The 19,815-nt window shown below is 36.3% G+C and overlaps 1 protein-coding gene across 3 annotated transcripts in view; it reads left to right on the top strand.

The window, feature by feature from the left end:
* Positions 1–19,815, top strand: part of vps13b (vacuolar protein sorting 13 homolog B) — a 389,126-nt gene that overhangs the window by 269,419 nt on the left and 99,892 nt on the right. For all 3 annotated transcript variants that reach the window (XM_003226609.4, XM_008119485.3, XM_062980141.1), the window contains exons 34-36: positions 4,061–4,754; positions 6,222–6,359; positions 12,159–12,566. In XM_003226609.4, coding sequence (XP_003226657.2) covers positions 4,061–4,754; positions 6,222–6,359; positions 12,159–12,566 — 1,240 coding nt within the window. The remainder of the gene's footprint in view (positions 1–4,060; positions 4,755–6,221; positions 6,360–12,158; positions 12,567–19,815) is intronic.

Genomic DNA, 19,815 nt, shown 5'->3' with positions numbered 1-19,815 from the left:
AGGAAGCTGATATTGGTGCATTTGACATCTTTAAAATATTGGCCTACTTCTTTTATAACAAAGCGAGGAATTTTTTTTAGAGTTCTTGCATTTGGAATTGTTCACTAATATAAAAGGATATTCAGCTGATGCCCAGATTTATTATCAATCTTGCCTTTTAAAGTTAATAGCTGCAAATCCTAATTCAGCAACGAGCTAAATGACATGTAAAGCTATATATTCTCCAAGAAAGCATCCATATGATATTTCAAGGATTCTCTGTTGCCATAGTCCTCAAAACTGGATCCTATAAATTCTTTCTTGGTGGTATTGTCTGTGTGCTCAATTAGATCATTAAGATAGGATATTGTCAGTATAACCTCTGACTGTAACACTAATTTATAACCAAAATTGAGTCTTTCTTGAAAGCAATCTGATTTGTGATTCCCAATGGTTAACAGATTTATCTGTGTTTCTCTTTCATTGTTGGTATACTGGTTTTAGTGTTTTATTAATATATTTAATATGGCTTAATATTGCTTGTGTTTTATACATCAGCTTAACATTCTGAAATCTCTGAGCCATCGGCAGTTGGTCTGCAGCAGATCTTCAGGAAAGAAAATCAGTGTTACAGTCACTGGGTTCAAATATTTTGCTAATGCCTAGGGTACTACAGGAAAAGCTTGCTGCGCCACCAAATCACTGCTCTAAACATTACAGCCACAGATGCTTGTCTTTTAAAGCAAGACTTGTTTGGGTTCTGGTATTTTCCAGATTACCTGGTCGTGATCCACTTAGTACTTTATCATACCTTACATTGGATCCAAAAACCTGTAAGTAGCTTATGTAACTGGCATTGTGTTTTAGAATGCCTAGAAGAAATGAAAACACATTGCTTTTGATGCTTTTCATATATAAGCACTTTCAGGAATGCTTCTTATGGTAGGGATATTCTTTACTTGTACACTTGTATGCCTTTTAATGTCTTTATAATGTTTTCTTAGGATTTTAATAGTTTATGGAATTATATTGTTAGGTTTTAGATTATTCTTTTTGTGAGCTGCTGTGAATCACGTTCTAGGTGAAAGGATGCATAGAATTTGAATAAATAAATCTATATATATAAAAGAGTGATGGCATCACGGCGACTCACAAAACAACAAAAGTACAGGCCCCCCAACCTCAAAATTTGACAACACAACCCATCATCCACGCCTCTAGGTTGATACAACAAAAAGAAAAGAAAAACAAAGTCCTAATTAGAGGGAGAGCAATAATTTTTTTTATCCAATTGCTGCCAGTTTAGAGGGCTAATCTCTGCCCACTTGGTTGCCTAGCAACCAAGGGACAGCCAGGTTTCAGTTAGGGGACAGGCAGATTTAGGCCTCACTTAGACTTCTTCCACAGATTATCTAATTTGCACTGGATTATATGGCAGTGTAGACTCAAGGCCCTTCTACACAGCTATATAACCCATTTATAATCTTATATTATCTGCTTTGAACTGGATTATCTTGACTCCACACTGCCATATAATCCACTTCAGTGTGCATTTTATACAGCTGTGAAGAAGGGGCCTCATATAATCCAGTTCTAAGCAGAAAATATAAGATTAGAAATATACAGTAGTCTCACTTATCCAACTTAAACAGGCCAGCAGGATAAGTGAATATGTTGGATAATAAGAAGGGATTCAGGAAAAGCCAATTAAACATCAAATTAGGTAATCGTTATACAAATTAAGCACCAAAACATCATATTATACAACAAATTTGACAGAAAAAGTAGTTCCATGCGCAGTAATGCTATGTAGTAATTACAGTAGAGTCTCACTTATCCAACACTCGCTTATCCAACGTTCTGGATTATCCAACGCATTTTTGTAGTCAATGCTTTCAAAATATGATATTTTGGTGCTAAATTCATAAATACAGTAATTACTATATAGCGTTACTGTGTATTGAACTACTTTTTCTGACAAATTTGTTGTCTAACATGATGTTTTGGTGCTTCATTTATAAAATCATAACCTAATTTGATGTTTAATAGGGTTATCCTTAATTCCTCCTTATTATCCAACATATTCGCTTATCCAACGTTCTGCCGGCCTGTTTATGTTGGATAAGTGAGACTTTACTGTACTGTATTTACAAATTTACTACTAAAATATCACAATGAATTTAAAACACTGACTACAAAAACATTGATTATGAAAAGGCAGACTGCGTTGGATAATCCAGAACATTGTATAAGCGAATGTTGGATAAGTGAGATTCTTCTTTAATATGAAATAATTACTGGGATAGAATAATGCAGAACAATATAATCTCTAAAACCAGGACAGTAAATAAACAGGGGAATTCCACACAGGAAGCAATCAGGGCCAGCTAACACCTCCCAACAAAGTATTCCCATCATCAAAATCAGGCAAATCCTGTTTTCTCAGGGCCACAGACAGTAGAAGCACATAAAATATCGCAAACAATACCACTCTGAAAACAAGGGAATTCCAGACAGGAAACAATCAGGGCCAGCTAACACCTCCCAACAGAAAATTTACTCAGGGAGGAAACAGCCAAGCTTTAAAGCTGCAAGGCCATTACATCCTAATCATTTTTCCTAATTGCAGCATTCATACTTCCCTTCAACAGACAAAAAAAAACAATCAGAAATATTGTATATTCACAACCTTTAGGAAATAATATCCCCTGATGGCGCAGCGTGTTAAAGCGCTGAGCTGCAGAACTTCTGGACTGAAAGGCCGCAGGTTTGAATTGGGGGAGCGGAGAGAGCCCCCACTGTTAGCCCCAGCTTCTGCCAACCCAGAAGTTCAAAAACATGCAAATGTGAGTGCATCAATAGGTACTGCTCCGGCGGGAAGGTAACGCCGCTCCATGCAGTCATCCCACATGACCTTGGAGGAGTCTACGGACAACGCCGGCTCTTCGGCTTAGAAATGGAGATGAGCACCAACCCCCAGAGTCAGACACGACTGGACTTAATGTCTGGGGAAAACCTTTACCTTAACTACCACCAATTCCTCAATACTTTATTTCCCATACCACCAGACTTCGCCACAGCAACGCGTGGCCGGGCACAGCTAGTATAATTATAAGAAATCAAGTTGAGTTTTCTGCAGCTAGTGAGCCTACTGAAGATGCTAAAAGTACTTCCAGCCACTGATATTGCCAGTATTTCTATGTTAAGTTACAAGTCCAGGAGGACTCCCAAAATCCATACCTGGCTTTTTAGATGTAGCTCAACCCCATCCAAAATGAGTAGCACATTCCCAACCAGATCAATGGATTTCCATCAGCCACAGCATTTCCATATTTTTTGGATAAATTTCATCTTCCCTGCTCAAAAATGCTTTGACACCATTCAGTGTTTCCATCGTATATTGCATTATAGTTGGCAGCACAGATAATCTGGTGACAGGGTCAGAACCTAAACTTTATTCTCTTTTTATTAAAACACTTTAAATCTCTGAGCTCATTTTAGTATGTTGGTTCATTTCTTTTCATTTGTATTTGTTGGTTGATTTTAGTCATATTTTAGCATTTTATTCTCACCATAATTGGGGATAAGAAAATAAAAACCGCCTTTCCTTCTAACAGCATATATTACTTTAAAGGTTCGGGATAGTTTACATTTACTTCACTGCTATAAAAAGATTTCTATTTACATTCAGTTAATTTTTAAAAGGCAGATAATTCATCAATTAAAATTTCCTTGATTGTTGATCATCAATTATTTTGGTTTTGATTATTTTAGTATAAGTGTTTCCTAAATGGTTTCCTAAGTGATATCCAAAGAAAAATAGTTTGACGTAAGAGGTATTTTGTTCTACTGCCACATCTTTCTTCAGCATGTCATTAAATGTGAGTCATCATTTCTCTGGAGCAAGCACCTGCTGGGTTTTCATGAGTGATTCCTATTTTAAAATTTAACTTGGCAAGTTTGCCTTTAAATAAAATTCTCTCTTTTGACTTCATGTTTATATAGCAGTTATGTTATAAAGCTGAAATGGAAATACTTTGGATGAGGCTCTTTTAAGCTAATATAATATTTTCCCTCCCAGGTTTCCAAACATGAACAGAAGAAAATGGATACATCTGATGGAGGTATGGCTGAAACATCTTCCCGTTACAGTGGCGCTCAAGACAGTGGCATTGGAAGTGACAGTGTTAAAATCAGAATAGTTCAAATAGAGCAACACAGTGGCACAAGCCATCACCGCATTGCACGCCCCTCTCGACAGTCTTCCATCGTGAAGAACCTAAACTTTATTCCATTTGACATTTTTATTACTGCAAGCCGCATCTCCTTCATGACTTATTCCTCTACCAGTTTATCTAAATCAAAATCAGCAGAAGAACAGAGAGATGGTGAGAAAACAACTAAAAGTTCTTTAAACCTTGGAGAAACAGTTGATTCTGACTGCAAGAAAACTGTTGGAGCAGGTATTTCCTCAATAACAGCAGATGAAATCTTAAATAGTAATAATTCACAACCTTCTGGAAAAAAGACGGGTCTTCTATCTCTAGAAAGTCTTCATGCTTCCACAAGATCATCCGCTAGGCAAGCCTTGGGTATAACCATTGTCCGACAACCTGGTCGCAGAGGAACTGGTGACTTGCAGTTGGAGCCATTTTTACATCTTGTTGTATCTCAGCCTTCTTTGATCTTAAGCTGTCACCACAGAAAGCAAAGGATGGAAATATCTGTGTTCGATGCTATTCTTAAAGGTGTAGCTTCAGATTACAAATGTGCAGGTAAGACCATAAATGGTATAGTATATTTTTACTACGGAGTTCTTTATTTCAAAGACACCAAAGGAGAATTGTTCTCCCCAACTTTAGTTAGGTTTTGATCTCCATTAACATAGGCTGCTTTTTTCATGGGCAAATTTGCTTACTGTTAAAGATCAGATTGGTTGTTTTAAAAGCACATCAAGAAGACTATATAGTGTGTGTGTGCGTGGGGGGGGGGGAATAAGATGGACTGATTTTTTTGTATTGGTAAAGTATATTGTGTGCAGTATAGATATTACTATAAAAATCCAGTTTCTGAAAACTGATCAAGTCATGATATATAGTGTTTCTAAAGTCCTCAGAGTTGGCTGACTTTTAATCTTTTTCCATGCACACCTAAAGCTACGGCCAATTGGTTTCTTTGTGCCCTTTGCAATTGCTTGCGGGCCCACATATGCCAGGTTTTATTTGAATCATGTGATTAGGTTAAGAAATGCATTCGAAGACAGATTGTATATGCCCACTTTGCACCACTCTGCTGTATGCTTCTTCTAAGCAACGATATGCAAAGACTCTGCTTAAAAAGAAATCCATCTTGAGAACTAAATGGTTATGTAGTGAAACTGTATAAACATCACCAAGTGATATTTTCTGTAAGAATTGCTGTATAACAGAAGACAATTAAGAAAAGCAATGGTAGCACAATATGTCATAAACAATTTTGTAGCTGAAATTCTGAAAAAAATGCTCTTTTAAAATATTGAAACACTGTAGCCCTATTTTAAAAGGCCTATTTAAATTCTTCTTCTTATCATCATCATCACGATTCTGCATTGCTAAGGGTACAAAAGGCTTTGCAGTGATGATTTCTCATGTACATTATCCAGAACATGAAGAAAGACACAGAAATGAAAAGTACCAAATGTGAACTTTTAGTAACAATTGGGAATGTTAAGGATTCAGCAAAGGGGTCCCATTAAAGAGGTCCATGAGGAAAAGCTACTGAAGTTAACTTCAAAAGCCTAGCTGTAAAAAGGGATTGCAATGTCAGTGAAACTGCAAACTGTATCAAATAACCCATAAGTAGAACCACTCCATTGCATCCCCAAGCATGTGGTTTTCTGATCTTTAAAACTAGTGTATTGTTAATTCTTTCTCTTGCTGGCTTGCTTTTACTTTTGTGTAAATAATTTTAAAGGTTGGCTAAGGAAAATTTAAAGTCATTACCATTAGGGTGGAATTTAGATCAAAAACTTGTTTTAGAAACACAACTCAGATATGTTGCACAGACGGGAATAGTAACAAAATATGTATAATTATTAGAATACAGGATTTGTATGAGTTGTATATGGATCATGTCACTGTGTTTATATAAGAACAATCATAGGTGAATATTAATTATATAAGCATGTATATAACTTTCCTAGGCAATACATTGTTAGCTACTGTTTTAGCAACATGCCATAACTTGATTCTTACTGCTAATAGATCCAGGAAAAACTCTCCCAGAGACTCTTGACTACTGCAAGATGTGGTTACAAACAGTGGCAGGAGAAGCTGATGCTAAAAGTGGCATCCCGCCTCCTCTTATCACATTGCAGATTAAAGACTTCCTGAATGGACCGGGTAAGATTATAGCATGCAATGTTAGTTTCTTTATTAGGACAGTACGTAAGGACTGAATGAACTCTTGATTTTACCTGATTTTAATTTTGAGGTGAACTCGAATGGAGTAATTGCTGGAATCCCCTATACGATTAAATAAATGCAAAAGTGTTCTAAGTCCAGTCTATAGCCAGGGAGACCATTTCAAGCCACAGAGCCATACAATAATAGAAATGTACAGTTGGGAGGAATCCCAAAGGCCATCTTGCCATACACTCTGCCAATGCAGAATATCTATAGCAGTGGTTCCCAAACTTATTTGGCCTACCGCCCCCTTTCCAGAAAAAATATTTCTCAGCACCCCCTGAAAATTAATTTTTTAAAATTTTAATAGAAAGATATATGTATTAATGTTTCTACCTGTGTCCATCACCGCCCCCTGGATCGCTGCAGCGCCCACCAGGGGGCAGTAGCGCCCACTTTGGGAATCACTGATCTATAGCTAAACCTTCTCTGGCAGAGAGCCAATGAATCTCTGTTTCAAAACCTGTAATAAAGGTGAATATGCTGCTTTCCAGATAATTTTCTTCCACTGCCAAAGAACTCTCCCTGTCAGGAAGAGGTCACAGATGACCACTTGAAGAACCTCAGATACAAGCAAACAGATGGTTCTTCCTCATGGTGGGAAGAAACTGGTGTTCATAGTATGTCATGAAGATGGAATAAGGAACAGGCGCAGGATGATAGGAATATAATTAGCTAAAGTCCAAAAAACAACATAAATGTAGACTTACGCAGAGATGGTTTACAAGGGAAAAGTGGAAATCCAGCCATGCAGTATTGCTTATTATTCCTTATTGATGCATAGATATGAATCATATGAGCCCATTGAATAACCATAATTTCTGACAGACAAATTCTCTGGACACTAACTTGAACAATTCATTTTCATAACATTTTGTGGAAAATGCTCCCAAGAATTCATGTATTTCAGAGAGCTTCAAACAACTGCAACAAATGGGTAAAGTTTCATTGTAGTGACCAGGCACAAGTCCAGTAGGGTAAAAGAGTTTTTAACATGTTGTAATTTTAATTTTTACGGTGCTTTTAATTTTTCTAAACTCAGTGGTATTTTAACATTATATTATAATAATATATTTGTGTTTCAAACTTTTTATCTCCACTTGCTTTTATCTATATGAGTTTTAATCCTTTTGTGAGCTGCTTTGAGTCCCAGTTGTAGGGAAAAGTTGAGGCAATAGGCAAATAAAACAGAACAAAATAAATAATGGCTTCAAATTGGAATTCTTCCAGTTCATTGTATGTGTGGCTGTCCTCACGCTGATCCAAAAGCCACATATAACAAGAGTTCTTTCACAACAAGATCAGCAAATACGCTGCTCCACCTGAGGCAATTGCTTCACCCCATCTTACATATACGGTATATGTTTTTTCATTGGGAAGAACATTTGACAGAGATAATTATATTTGGAACTGGTCTTGCACTGGCTGAAATGTCAATCCTCCCCCCCCCCCAATGGTTTCGGTATACAACACTTCCCAAACTGACCACTCAGGTTGGTTTCATATTGGTATTAGCAATGACAATATTTAAGAATACAGTTCTCAAGCTGTATCCAAACCTTTTCAGTAACTTTGGAATGACCCCTATCAAAATCAAACAGGTAGCATCCCCACGCACACAGAACAGGAATATATATATACAGAGAATAAATAAATATTCCAATAAAAAATGTCAGTGATTAAAATGTGTGCCACTTTATAAATATGCTGTCTGGTGGCTCATGTTAAACAATCATTAAAGATTATATTGCAACTATAAATATTCTGAGCTGTATACATTTGTTACTGATGGCTATGGAGACAACAGAACTAAATTTGTTTTATGGCACATTTATTTCAGCAATACAAATGCTAGAAAAAATATATTTCAACTATCTCTGAATTCAAAGTAAAAAATAGATGTCAAATTATGCTTTCTTTTTGAACCACTGTTGCTATTTATATTTTAAGTTTTTCAGTAAAGAATGTTTAGATCGCTTTTATTTAACATCCAGAATAGCATATGATTTATTTTTATGCTACACTGCATGCTAGTAATTGCTAATCTGTTTCTAAAAGATTTTCCTCCATAAATTTGCATTAGTGATGAAATTCAGTAAAAATTGAAGCTTGACTATGTTTACCTTTCAGGTGCATAGGATGGTGACATAGTAGCCATTTCACCATAGAATTTTGCCAAATTATTGATGAACTATTTGGGTTAGGCTATTAACTATTTGTGTGTGTTTTTCCACCCACAAGCAACTACTGAAGTGAAATGTTGTATTGGATGTGTGCAATCCAGGCATTAGTTTCTGTACACATGAAGTCAATTTACATAGACATTCCCCAACTGATGTCACATCCTTGTGGTGTGGCTCTTATGGCTCTGAGCTTGTATGTTACAGAATGAAGACAGTCACTAGTCAAATTGTAATGTCGCATGAGGCCCTGAAGAATTTGGTTTTATTTCATTTGAGCTGACACATTTCCTGGAGGAAAAGTGGGGTCATAACAATGCAAATAAGAATAAGAGGAGGAGTAATATGCCATCATGATCGACATGAATATATAATTTTGAAAGCTGTATATATTCAGGCTGATCAGTCAATTGCTGGCTATCCTGCCAATGAGTGTTTTTTATTACCTCACTCTTATTTCTAATGAATAGCTTTTTGTTTTCAATGATAAAAACATAGCACATGGGGATTATAGTAACTGTAATTGATTTGTGAAATTTGACACATCTAATAATTGCTAATTACAAGTCTAAGAAAAATGCAATTTCTTTCCTGCCAGAGCCATAGTATAATTCAGTGGTTCTCAACCTGTGGGTCCCCAGGTGGTTTAACCTACAACTCCCAAAAATCCCAGCCAGTTTACCAGCTGTTAGGATTTCTAGAATTTGAAGGCCAAAACATCTGGGGACCCAAAAGTTGAGAACCACTAGTAGAAGTCATCTATTTGGAAATATCCATATGTATTGACATTGTTAAACTTATTTACTGTTTCCTGTCGGAATTCTTTTCTGTAGTACATTTTATCCAATTGAACAAAGACATATAATTCTTTATATGTCATTATAAAAGAGGAAGTCGTAGCCATTTTGTTTGTCTACGAACAAACCTAAAAACTTTTGTTGCTTGTAACGTCTGATGAATACTTTACCTCCAGCCTTTGTAGGGTTTCCTCCCTGCTTACCTCCAACAGTAACAATTGTACCCATTAGCAAGGTCAGTGGTTGGGAGGAACCTGGAAAAGAGCAGCTACCAGAAACCCACTATAATAATATCTCCAGCAGGTGATAGATTAGTTGGAACAAATTGGAACCATTGCGCTTCGACAATCCTGGTTTCTTTCAAGCTGTTTTAAAATGTCGTCATTTTAATACACAATCTCAGCCCTGCGGAACCGTCCACAGCAGGTTAATTTGAATCATATGATGTGTCACTGCCCTCAGTTGACATGAGCCCCATTCCATGTGTGAAGCCATAATAAATCCATTCCCAACCGAGGCAAATTCCCTGTGAGAAGGTGAACTAATCCAGGCCTCACACTGGCATGTTAGCCCTTCGTAATTGAAAGCAGGGCCACCTGTTCCCAGCACAGTTAGCCTATAGAGAGAGAATTAGCATTAGATCAGATACTTACTATATTGAAAAATCATTCATACTTCTTGCAAGTTCAGCTGTGGGCTGCTTAGCATGACATCATATATAAACCCAGGAATGTGCCCGCTTGATCCGAGTTTAACAGTTTTGTTAACCATGGTGTTGGTTAACTTTGAAATGAGAATTTTTTGATTTAATGAAAGCTGACATGTGAGAAGGGGAGCTGACCAGGGTGCAGACTTTTCTAATTAACTTAGGGTCATTTGCAAAAACACTTGAGCACTCTAGTAGGGTTATTTTTTTCCCTTTTAAAAAAAAGGTGAAATTATGACATAACCATAATGCTGTATTTCTTAGTAGAATGAAGAGAATTATGCCAGATATTAAATATTCATATAATACAGGTAAGGTTTCCGTTGTCTCAAACCAGTTCTAGGAAATACTTCAAGTACATTTTGTTAATGTTTCCATCATTTTTATAGTTCTGCTTACACGTAATTTCTCTCCCATCCATACCCACTCTTTCATTTTTACAATTTTCATAGTATGACCCTTAATTTAAGGTAGAATAATGGTTGCTAACATTTTAGGTGAGATAGATTAATTGTTTCAAGTGATATTAATTAACCAGTAAATCCTTGCACACAGTTTCTAAGTTGAGTTTTGGAAGTTAACTTTTAAATAGCAATCCATTACAGTTATATTTGCTAGAACCCCATTGTTAGCTATTATTATACTTAATTTTTGAGGAAAAGCAATTATGTTTTTCTATTTATCAAAAGTGGCTTAATAGTTAAGTTTAGTTACTAGATACCTAACATCTATGCCAATCTCTCTATTATCCTTTTCTCCTTTCCCAATGCCGCTTCCTCTCAGTCTTTTGGTTTTGAATGAAGTATGTAAAAATTAGTATGACATGAGAAAAGTGAAATACTTCACCTCTTAATGCAAGGTTGTGGAAACTGGCCTTCCAGATCCCAACAGCTCCAGTTCTTCAGCCAGGCCAGTAGCAAGGGGGGCGGGGGTCAGAGAAATTGTAATTATTTGCTGAAGCAGACCAAAATGCCACAGATCCCCTACCATCTACCTCCACCTGTACTGATGAAGTCCTCTGTCAAATTGTGATTTTTTTTTCACTCTACATGATGTCCATTAAAACTGATGGGGCAAAAATCAGGATTATTAGGGGATTATTAGGGGGAAAACCAGTAGACTTTTCTGTTCTTGTTCATCCTCTAATCATGCCTTGAGACAAAGGCACTTTCCACACAGCTGAATAAAATCTCTCATTTTCTGCTTTGAACTGGAATATATGGCAGTGAACTCAGATAACCCAGTTCAAAGCATATTGTGGGATTTTCTGCCTTGATATTCTGGGATAATATGGCTGTGTGGAAGGGCCTCTGGTCTTCATTTTCTAGAAATCAAAGTAGCCATCTGTCAAAAATGCTTTGATTGTGCATGGCAGAGGGCAATGGATGGCCCTTGGCGTCTTTTCTAACTCTAGGATTCTATAATTGTCTGTTATAAATAAATTCCATTTCTGATGTCAATAGTTAGCATATACATCTGATGTAGCTGTATTGATACAGAAATATAAATTCATAGCTTTTCACTTGTTGTTAAGTATTATGGATGGAGCACATAATTTTGGACTACTTCTTTTTTATTCTTTACTAGATGTTGGAAAACTTCAAAACTGTAATTAGCAAATTGCAATTGATCATCATGGAGTAATATTAGTATGTGTGTAAAACCTACAAAGCATAATATTTATTTGAACATAATGTGACATGAGTAAACACTCAAAGCAGGGAGAAATTTTATATGAGGAGCTAGATTAGGGTATTTCCAAATAGCCTGGCTAGGGAAGTAGGAATGTCATGTTTGAATGAAGTGAATTAATTGGTATAGAGAGCACATTCAATTTTAAATGTGACAATCTGGAACTTTATGCCACAAGTGGAAACCCAGGTTCTTACTACGGTACTTGGAAATGAATTTAACTTTGATGCTAGCTTAATATCAATAATTGTTTCAGGGTACATTATTTTTATTTTATTTAAAAAACTAAGAGGACTATCCCTTTCTCTTTCTCTCTCTCCCCCCCCCCTTTATGTTCTGTTTCATTTTGTTTTCCACACAGCTGAGGTAAATGTTGATATAGCAAAGCCTCTGAAGGCTAATATCAGCTTTGTCAAGCTAGACCAAATAAAGCAATTTCTGAAAAAAATCAGAAGCAAAAGTGATTATGAGACCCAGGAGGAAAATGTTTCAACAGCTGATAGCCTTTCAAAGAAAGATGGCACATTAACATCTCAGTGTTACAAAAGCAGGATTCCTGATTCGGAAGATCACAGTGATGGAGGGCAAAAGTTTTCCAGCCAGAAAAATCTGTGGACAAGCATTTCCTGTTGTCAAAAGATTTCTATTCATACTACTCAGATGGTGATTTCAATTGAGACTTTCCCAGATTCCAGTAAACCCTGCCTGCTAGCATCTTTATCAAGCCTCAGGGGAAATTTACATGTTAAAGCTAATTCTAAGATTAAAGGTAAGAATTTTAATCTATTTGTTTATAAATTTGTTAAGCATTCCATATTTTGTTATGAATTTATTTTTAATATGTACGCTTTTAAACTGATGATATATTTTAATGAATCATGTATTTTAATTGGTGTTTCTTTTTTAATAGTGTTACATTTCTATTTATCTTTTATTCCCTGCCTCAATATATAAGGAGATGAATTATTAGTATTGTTACATTTTTACTGTAATGGCAATGAGTTGTGATAAACCATAGTTTGGCACAAGGTTTCTAGTAGACCTAGAAGGTGATGAGCTTTACTTTTCATTCTGAAGATTTAATCCCAATCTTAGTGTGGTTTAGGATCATGTTAATCATATTACTGTACATTATCTGGAATACATTCACATTGTCCAGGGCCACTTATCATTAGCTGAATGAAAGCACCATCTATTACATAGCAGAGCTTAATTTCAGTTTCAGGTGAAGTTAGTCCAAAAGATACTGTCATTTGGTTGAACCCTTAACAGCTCCATTCTCTTGTAGTGCTAGTAGTCAGAAGCGTATTCAAAACTAAACATGCTAACAACGTGTAGATTTCTTACTGTAATGGGTCACAGGTAATAAAGCATAATGTCCAAGATAGATATACCTTAGTGCAGTTGCTTTGGAAAGAATGAATCTCTCGAGTGCTGCATTGGATGTTGCCTCTTGTCATTTTAAGCGAGCCACTTGAGATGGTCTCTGCTTGCCCTTTGGCCTCAGGTAGCATTGTTCACCCTGAGGTTTGACTTACCTATCATGTGTGTTCAGGAAAATTGCTTGCCAGAGGTCTTCCTCTATTTATTTTTATTTATTTTATTTACAGTATTTATATTCTGCCCTTCTCACCCCGAAGGGGACTCAGGGTGGATCACATTATATACATGTAGGGCAAACATTCAATGCCCATATACACATAGAACCAAGACAGAGACAGACGCAGAGGCAATTTAACCTTCTCCTGAGGGGATGTTCGATTCTGGCCACAGGGGGGAGCAGCTGCTTCATCATCCACTGTGATGGCACTTCCTCATTCCAACGTTGTAAATTAGTTAAATTTACCTCCCCACTTTATAAGTGTTACCTTATTTCCTACTTGATAGATGCAACTATCTTTCGGGTTGCTAGGTCAGCAACGAGTAGGGGCTATTTTTTTATTTTTTAATTGACGGGTGCTCACCCTGCCACAGGCCAGCCTTGAACTCATTACCTTATGGTCAGAGTGATTTATTGCAGCAGGCTGCTCAGCAGCCCGCGCCACAACCCGGCCCCTATAAACTTCTATGAAGAAGTTTATCTCTTAAGCTTTCCTCACTACAGAACTGAGTCTGCCTATCTTTGCTGGGGTATTCTTGTAAACCTCGAATTAAAGAGGGATCAAGAGAGAAATAAGTGTGAGGACATGTGCACATATATGTATATATATTCTGTTGTGGGGTGGGATGACTGAACCTTTATTTATGTCAGCAATTAGGCTTTTGGGTTAGCATAGGGCACAGCTCCATTCACTTGCCATTCAATGAAGTCCCTCACTACAAAATCCCTGTCTGCTGGGACAGCCATGAGGTCCCCACAAGGGTATTTATTACTTTTAATTTCCTGCTGCTGTGTGGGAGTGAAGCACATCCTAGAGCTTTTGAGATTGGCTTGCCCTTGACTGATTTCATTCCCAAAATCCTTTAAAGGAATCCCCAAGGTTGAGAAACAGGCACACAGTCCCACAACCACCACCACCACCACCACCAAGGAATCCATCTAAGAGACAAAACCACTTTCCAAAGGTGTGTCAGGGAAAATTAGAATAACACAGCTGAGGGAATAGAACAAGATTCATTTCAACTGCTGAGGAAACACAAAATCCATAATGTCCAAAGCCAGGCTGGGAAGTGCCAATGATGACTGAGGTAGGGAATGCTTTTAAAGTAGACAGCAATAAAGAGGTCACTTGAGTTTGCCAAGGAAGATCCACCTCTTAGCCTTTTCACTGCAGAAGTCTTCACTCTGATCTGCCTATGGACCTAAAAGCATTCCCGGCCAAGTTTCCCTGGGAAACTTCTCTCATAGGTATTACCAGGACTGTTGTGTTTCTGGGGAAGAGTGTGGAACCTGTGCTTTTGCATGCTCTAGAAAAACATTCTGGGCATCCGAGAAAGATGGAATTATTGTAAATCTCCTTTACAGTAATCATCTGCACTAAAATATATATAACAAACAAGCAAAAACATTTCCCTTGCACATAATGCCCTACAGATTATATTCCTCTCTCTCAACCTTTTTCTCTCTGTTCTTTCAACTGCTCATGTCTGTCTGCCTCGGACCACATGGCCCATCTTTGAAGCTTGCCATATCTTCACTTCCCAACCATTATAGGCACCTCCTTCTTAAAGTTTGCCCTCACTGTGTGCCTCAGTCTTCTCCTTTTCCACCTAAGTCTCCTGGTGTCTTCAGCCTTCTCCCACAACTATCTTCTTTACATTGTAGAATCTCTAGCACTCTTCCCACTCAACATTGTCTTCTGTCTGTCCCTGCCATCTCCTATCTTCCTCTCCCCAGTTTCCCTCTTTTCATTTCTTGCCATTGCTCTGTTCTTCTCTTCCTTTTCTCTTACTCCTGTCTCAATCTGTGCCTTTCCGATCCACTTGTCATTAAACCCCCATTTTCATTCCCTTCTGTACTGCCCTTCTGATAACCTCCTTACACCTCCGTCTCTTCCCCTTCTTCCATTACCATGTCCTCCTTCTCCTTCCTTACCCATGGTCCTGCCTTTCTCTTTCCTCCTCATTTCCCTTATGCTTCCACTTTTATCTATCTCATTTTGGCAACTGTTGTAAATTTAAATGGTGCAGTGATGTAAATCACAACTTACTTGTATATATTAATACATCTTGGAGTTTTAATAAATGAAATCTATAGATTGTTCATTTATAGAGTTGGAAGACTTTTGTTCTGAAATTAAGACCAAAAGTACCACATTTTTCCACTAAATATTTGTTTTGAAAACATATAAAGAGAAACTAAAACCTAGCTTCGTTTCCTTTTTAATAATTAAAAAACGTAAGTAGTTGCAAAGATAAACTGAAAAAAAATATGACTTATGGCTGGACCTCCATTCCATTTCATGTATTTGCAGTGAGATTTGTTGTTTTTAATGCTGAACTAGGAATGCTATTGTTAAAATATATTTATGAATACATTTTTCTCTTTCTGGATATTAATTAGATTTTAAGGAATTAGTATAAATTGCATAAGAGCTAAAGACAACTATTTGTATCTGAAAAGTACAGGTTTTAGGTCATGTCGTAAATAAATTACTGTCTGGACAAGGACAGCAAAGACATTTCCATACTTTTCTAATATCAGACATGTCTAATAAAGTAATAACAATGCATTGCTTAATTAAAATGAAAGTTGCTGATGTAAGTAGAACTTCCTTAATCAGGTTGTAAACCAGAAGAGACAAAGTGGTTTAATATTTCTCCTACTGTAATAGAACATATTTTTAGTGAAGTATTACTTTTGAAATACATTGTATATTACATTTTATTTATATTTTTGAAATTTTTAATAAGTTTAAAACAGATTTGGTGTGACTTTGCAAAGATGTAGCTTGTTTCAACATTCAAACAGCAGTAGCTGCATCTCAAATATAGCAAGAATAGCCCCCTTTTTATTTTCAGAGTTTTATGGATATACCTTTTGAGCCAAATAGAGCTGATGTTGGCATATGAAACTAATACACAAATACTTCACTGTGTTTCGGGTTTTTACAATCACATAACTATGGTGACCATCTGTAGCAGCTGCATTTTACGAATTATTTGCTGAAGCAGACGGCATACAATGACAAAAAGTAGTCATCTCAGATGTACTGTTAAAAAAGACAAAATAGCATTGCTTGCCTTTTATATAGAATGGCCATCTGCTGTACAGATGTTATAATAACCAATGACTTCACATTCAATAATTGTACAAATTTTTCATTAAAACCTCAACAATTTGCACTTGTTTACTTGAATCTACATAATTCTCCCATGAGACAACACAACACACTGGGGTATTTTTTAGTTCTCACTAGCAGTGGCTTTGATCCTTTTTGATGTGCAGCTTTAATAAACATAGTCAAAAGGCGCTATTCAGAAAACATCATGGAAAAAAACTACAAAGGAACAATTATAGCAGCAGAAACTACTCTAATCCTTTACTTACGCAAGCTATTTTTAGTGAAATATGTTTTTTTTACAAATTTTATGTGACAGTATTTTATAAACAGTGTAAACGGCCTCTTTTCCAGATGAATCTTTGTGTAAGTGATGGAAGTTGGTTTGTAATGTAAGAGGAATCTTATGTGCTGAGAAGCATTCTTTAAAACCTGACTTGGGAATGTGTTGTACACATGTTTCTTCCCTCATACGGCAAAACAAGCACTTACGACCTCTCCTAATGACTTTAAAGGAGTTTTAATTAACTGACAACTCTGCATTAAAATGTTTTATTTCAAAATTATTAATTAGGATCCTTTAATCAAGAATTTTAATAGTCAACCACCCCCCTTCTACTTTCTACTTTAGAGACTTTGGAAACGTGGTTGTTTTTATGAGAAGGAAATTAAGATTTTATTTTATTAAACTAATCTTTTTTCAAGTATGATAGGGAAATGAAATGCATGGGACATATTGTTTCATCCTTACTACTTCGCTTTATGTGATGGTGTAATTCAGCTAGTTTATTAGGACAGCTTTTTTAAAAAAAAAAACAGAGACTGGGAAGGTTAAAAGGGGAACAAGTGAAGTGAAGTAGGTGGAAGAGAGCAGAGCTGATCAGGAGGGCAGAGAGTTAGAGGGAAGCCACGGACATGAGGATTGGTTATTAATTATTTTGAATGACACTGCTGGTATTCTCTAGGTATAGAAAGAAATTTATGCAAAAAAAATCCCATCTGGATTGGAACACTTAATTAATTGATCCATTCCCAGGCAGAGCTATGATGTAGTCTGGCTAGCCTTTCATATGGGCATGTCTGTATCTTAATTCGGGAGTGAATATATATCCACACTGTGGGGTTTTTTTTTGCACATGTTGGCTTGAATTGGTACCACTTGTTCAAATGAAGATTTTAAACTTTTAGTGGCAGGTGTTGCTCACTGATGGTAGTCCAGATGTTGCCCTGCCGTTCCCATCCTCACTAGGTCTGAAGAAAGCTGCAGTCTGGATTGCCATAAGTTGTGTCTCCATGTTCTGTAGTATGGAATCTATACCCATTTTTAAATATCTATTCTGCCCAAAAATTTCCCTTTTTACTTGAATTTATTAATTCAAAGAAGCACTTGTGCTAAATGAAATTGTTATATTGTGCTTAGAGTATTTATGGTGCAGGAGCTGTTCAATTACATCTTCCAGTCTATTGAAATATGAGTTTTGATTTTAATGAAAACAAAATCAACTCCATTATTGAAGTTACAATGCAGCACAGCTAGAGTAGTTGGAGGCCTTTAGCTTTTGGTTTCCATCTTGGACAGCTCACTTATTATATTTCTAATAGTTATTTGCTAAGATTGCCACTGAAATAATAATATTGTCATATGTGCTCATGGTAGAATCTTCTTAGAATCAAAATAGAATATGTTTGCTATTACAATTATAGTGATTGCAGAAATGAACCATTAGAAAGCAAAGATGTCACTATCCCAGCCACTCATATGATCAATTTCAAATTTTGGAGAGTTTTGGATTTTCACAGAAGGGATGCTCAAGCTACACTAACTCCCTGTAGTCACACTTGAATATCCAGAATCATTAAATGAATGTGGTTGAAAATTGGGGAATACATATTTTTGTATCCTAGTCAAAAAGTTGAAACTTTTGTAAGTGCTAGTGATTTTCTTTTCAGTAAGTGCTAGTGATTTTTTGTGATTAGATTTTACTAATCACAATGATGTCCAAAGGAGTTCTTCATCCTCACAGCTACTCCTTAGTGAATTTCCACCACTCAGAACATAATACATGTCTTCTTCATATAGTTTTCTGCCATTTGGTAATATTATTCAGCGATAATATTCATAACAGTGATTTGCACGAACATGCCATATGAAGTGGTGCACTCATACTTCAAACAGAATCTGCTTCTGATAGTGTCAGACTATAGACAATGAAATCACACAAACACAACAGTCAGTGCAGCTTAATAATTGGTATATCTGGAGTTAACACCTTCTATCATACAGGAGCCAATTTTCAGTTCTGGGACTTTGTGGGCAGTACATCGACTCCTAAAGCACTTTCCTATATAAAAATGGAAATAGCCAAAAGTCCACCTCTTTCTTTAAAAAAAAAAGTTCAACAGAATGAAGTTGTTGCAACCCATTTTTAAAAAATGAAGAAAAGCTTTTTGCCAAAACCCAGGCAGTCTGATGAGAGTCAGGGCCTTTCAAACAATCTTTGGACCACATGTAGCTCCAGGACTGCACTTTGCCTGCTGCTGAAAATGCTTATTGTCTAGCTTAACAGCTCATAGGCTTGTGTTCTTGTTTTACTGAATATAAAATCTGTAACTTCCTAAAATAAACTAGCACTATAATTGCAATCTTGAAGAAAAGAAAGTTGCAACATTGTTCAAACAGTCTTTATTTTCGTCATAATACAAGCACATCTATGAAACACATTTTGCTGAGTTTCCACTGTTTTTCCATGGCAAGTTCTGATACATATTTTCTTATTATAGTTGTATAATATAATGTGTATAAATAGTTTAATTAATTGAACTGTACCTTATTTTTGGAATGGGTGCAACACTGCTGCATACCTAAAACAGATTCAGAAAAAATAAATGCAGTCTCCAAAACAAAAGGAGGAAATCAGTTTTTTAAAAACCCCTTATTTGGTCAAGAAAAAGTGCCTTGGGCCACAGAAAGAAATGGAGCTACAGTTCAGAATAACTTTCATTGTTCTCATTTTTATATATAAATATGATTGTTTCCACTTTTGCAAGAAAAAAAAGAAATGATTTGCAATTGCCAAAAGTTCTAAACCTTCAACATTTGAAAGGTGAAATACTGAAAACCTCTGCTAGGTAGACAACAGTGCAGTCAATGATAATACAAGCAGAAAATACTGCCGTGTGTGTGTGTGTTTTCTCAACTGAGATTTTTCAGGCTCCCAATAGAAAACTTTTCTAAGATGTTACTGTAGACCTTCGATCTTTAAGATTTTGAAGTTAGCCGAAGGAAAAATAAAACAT

The sequence above is a fragment of the Anolis carolinensis genome, chromosome 4 (assembly GCF_035594765.1).
Source record: "Anolis carolinensis isolate JA03-04 chromosome 4, rAnoCar3.1.pri, whole genome shotgun sequence".
NCBI classification, from domain to species: Eukaryota; Metazoa; Chordata; class Lepidosauria; order Squamata; family Dactyloidae; genus Anolis; species Anolis carolinensis.
Note: the sequence above shows the minus strand (reverse complement) of the source record. Positions and strands in the feature narration are given on the sequence as shown.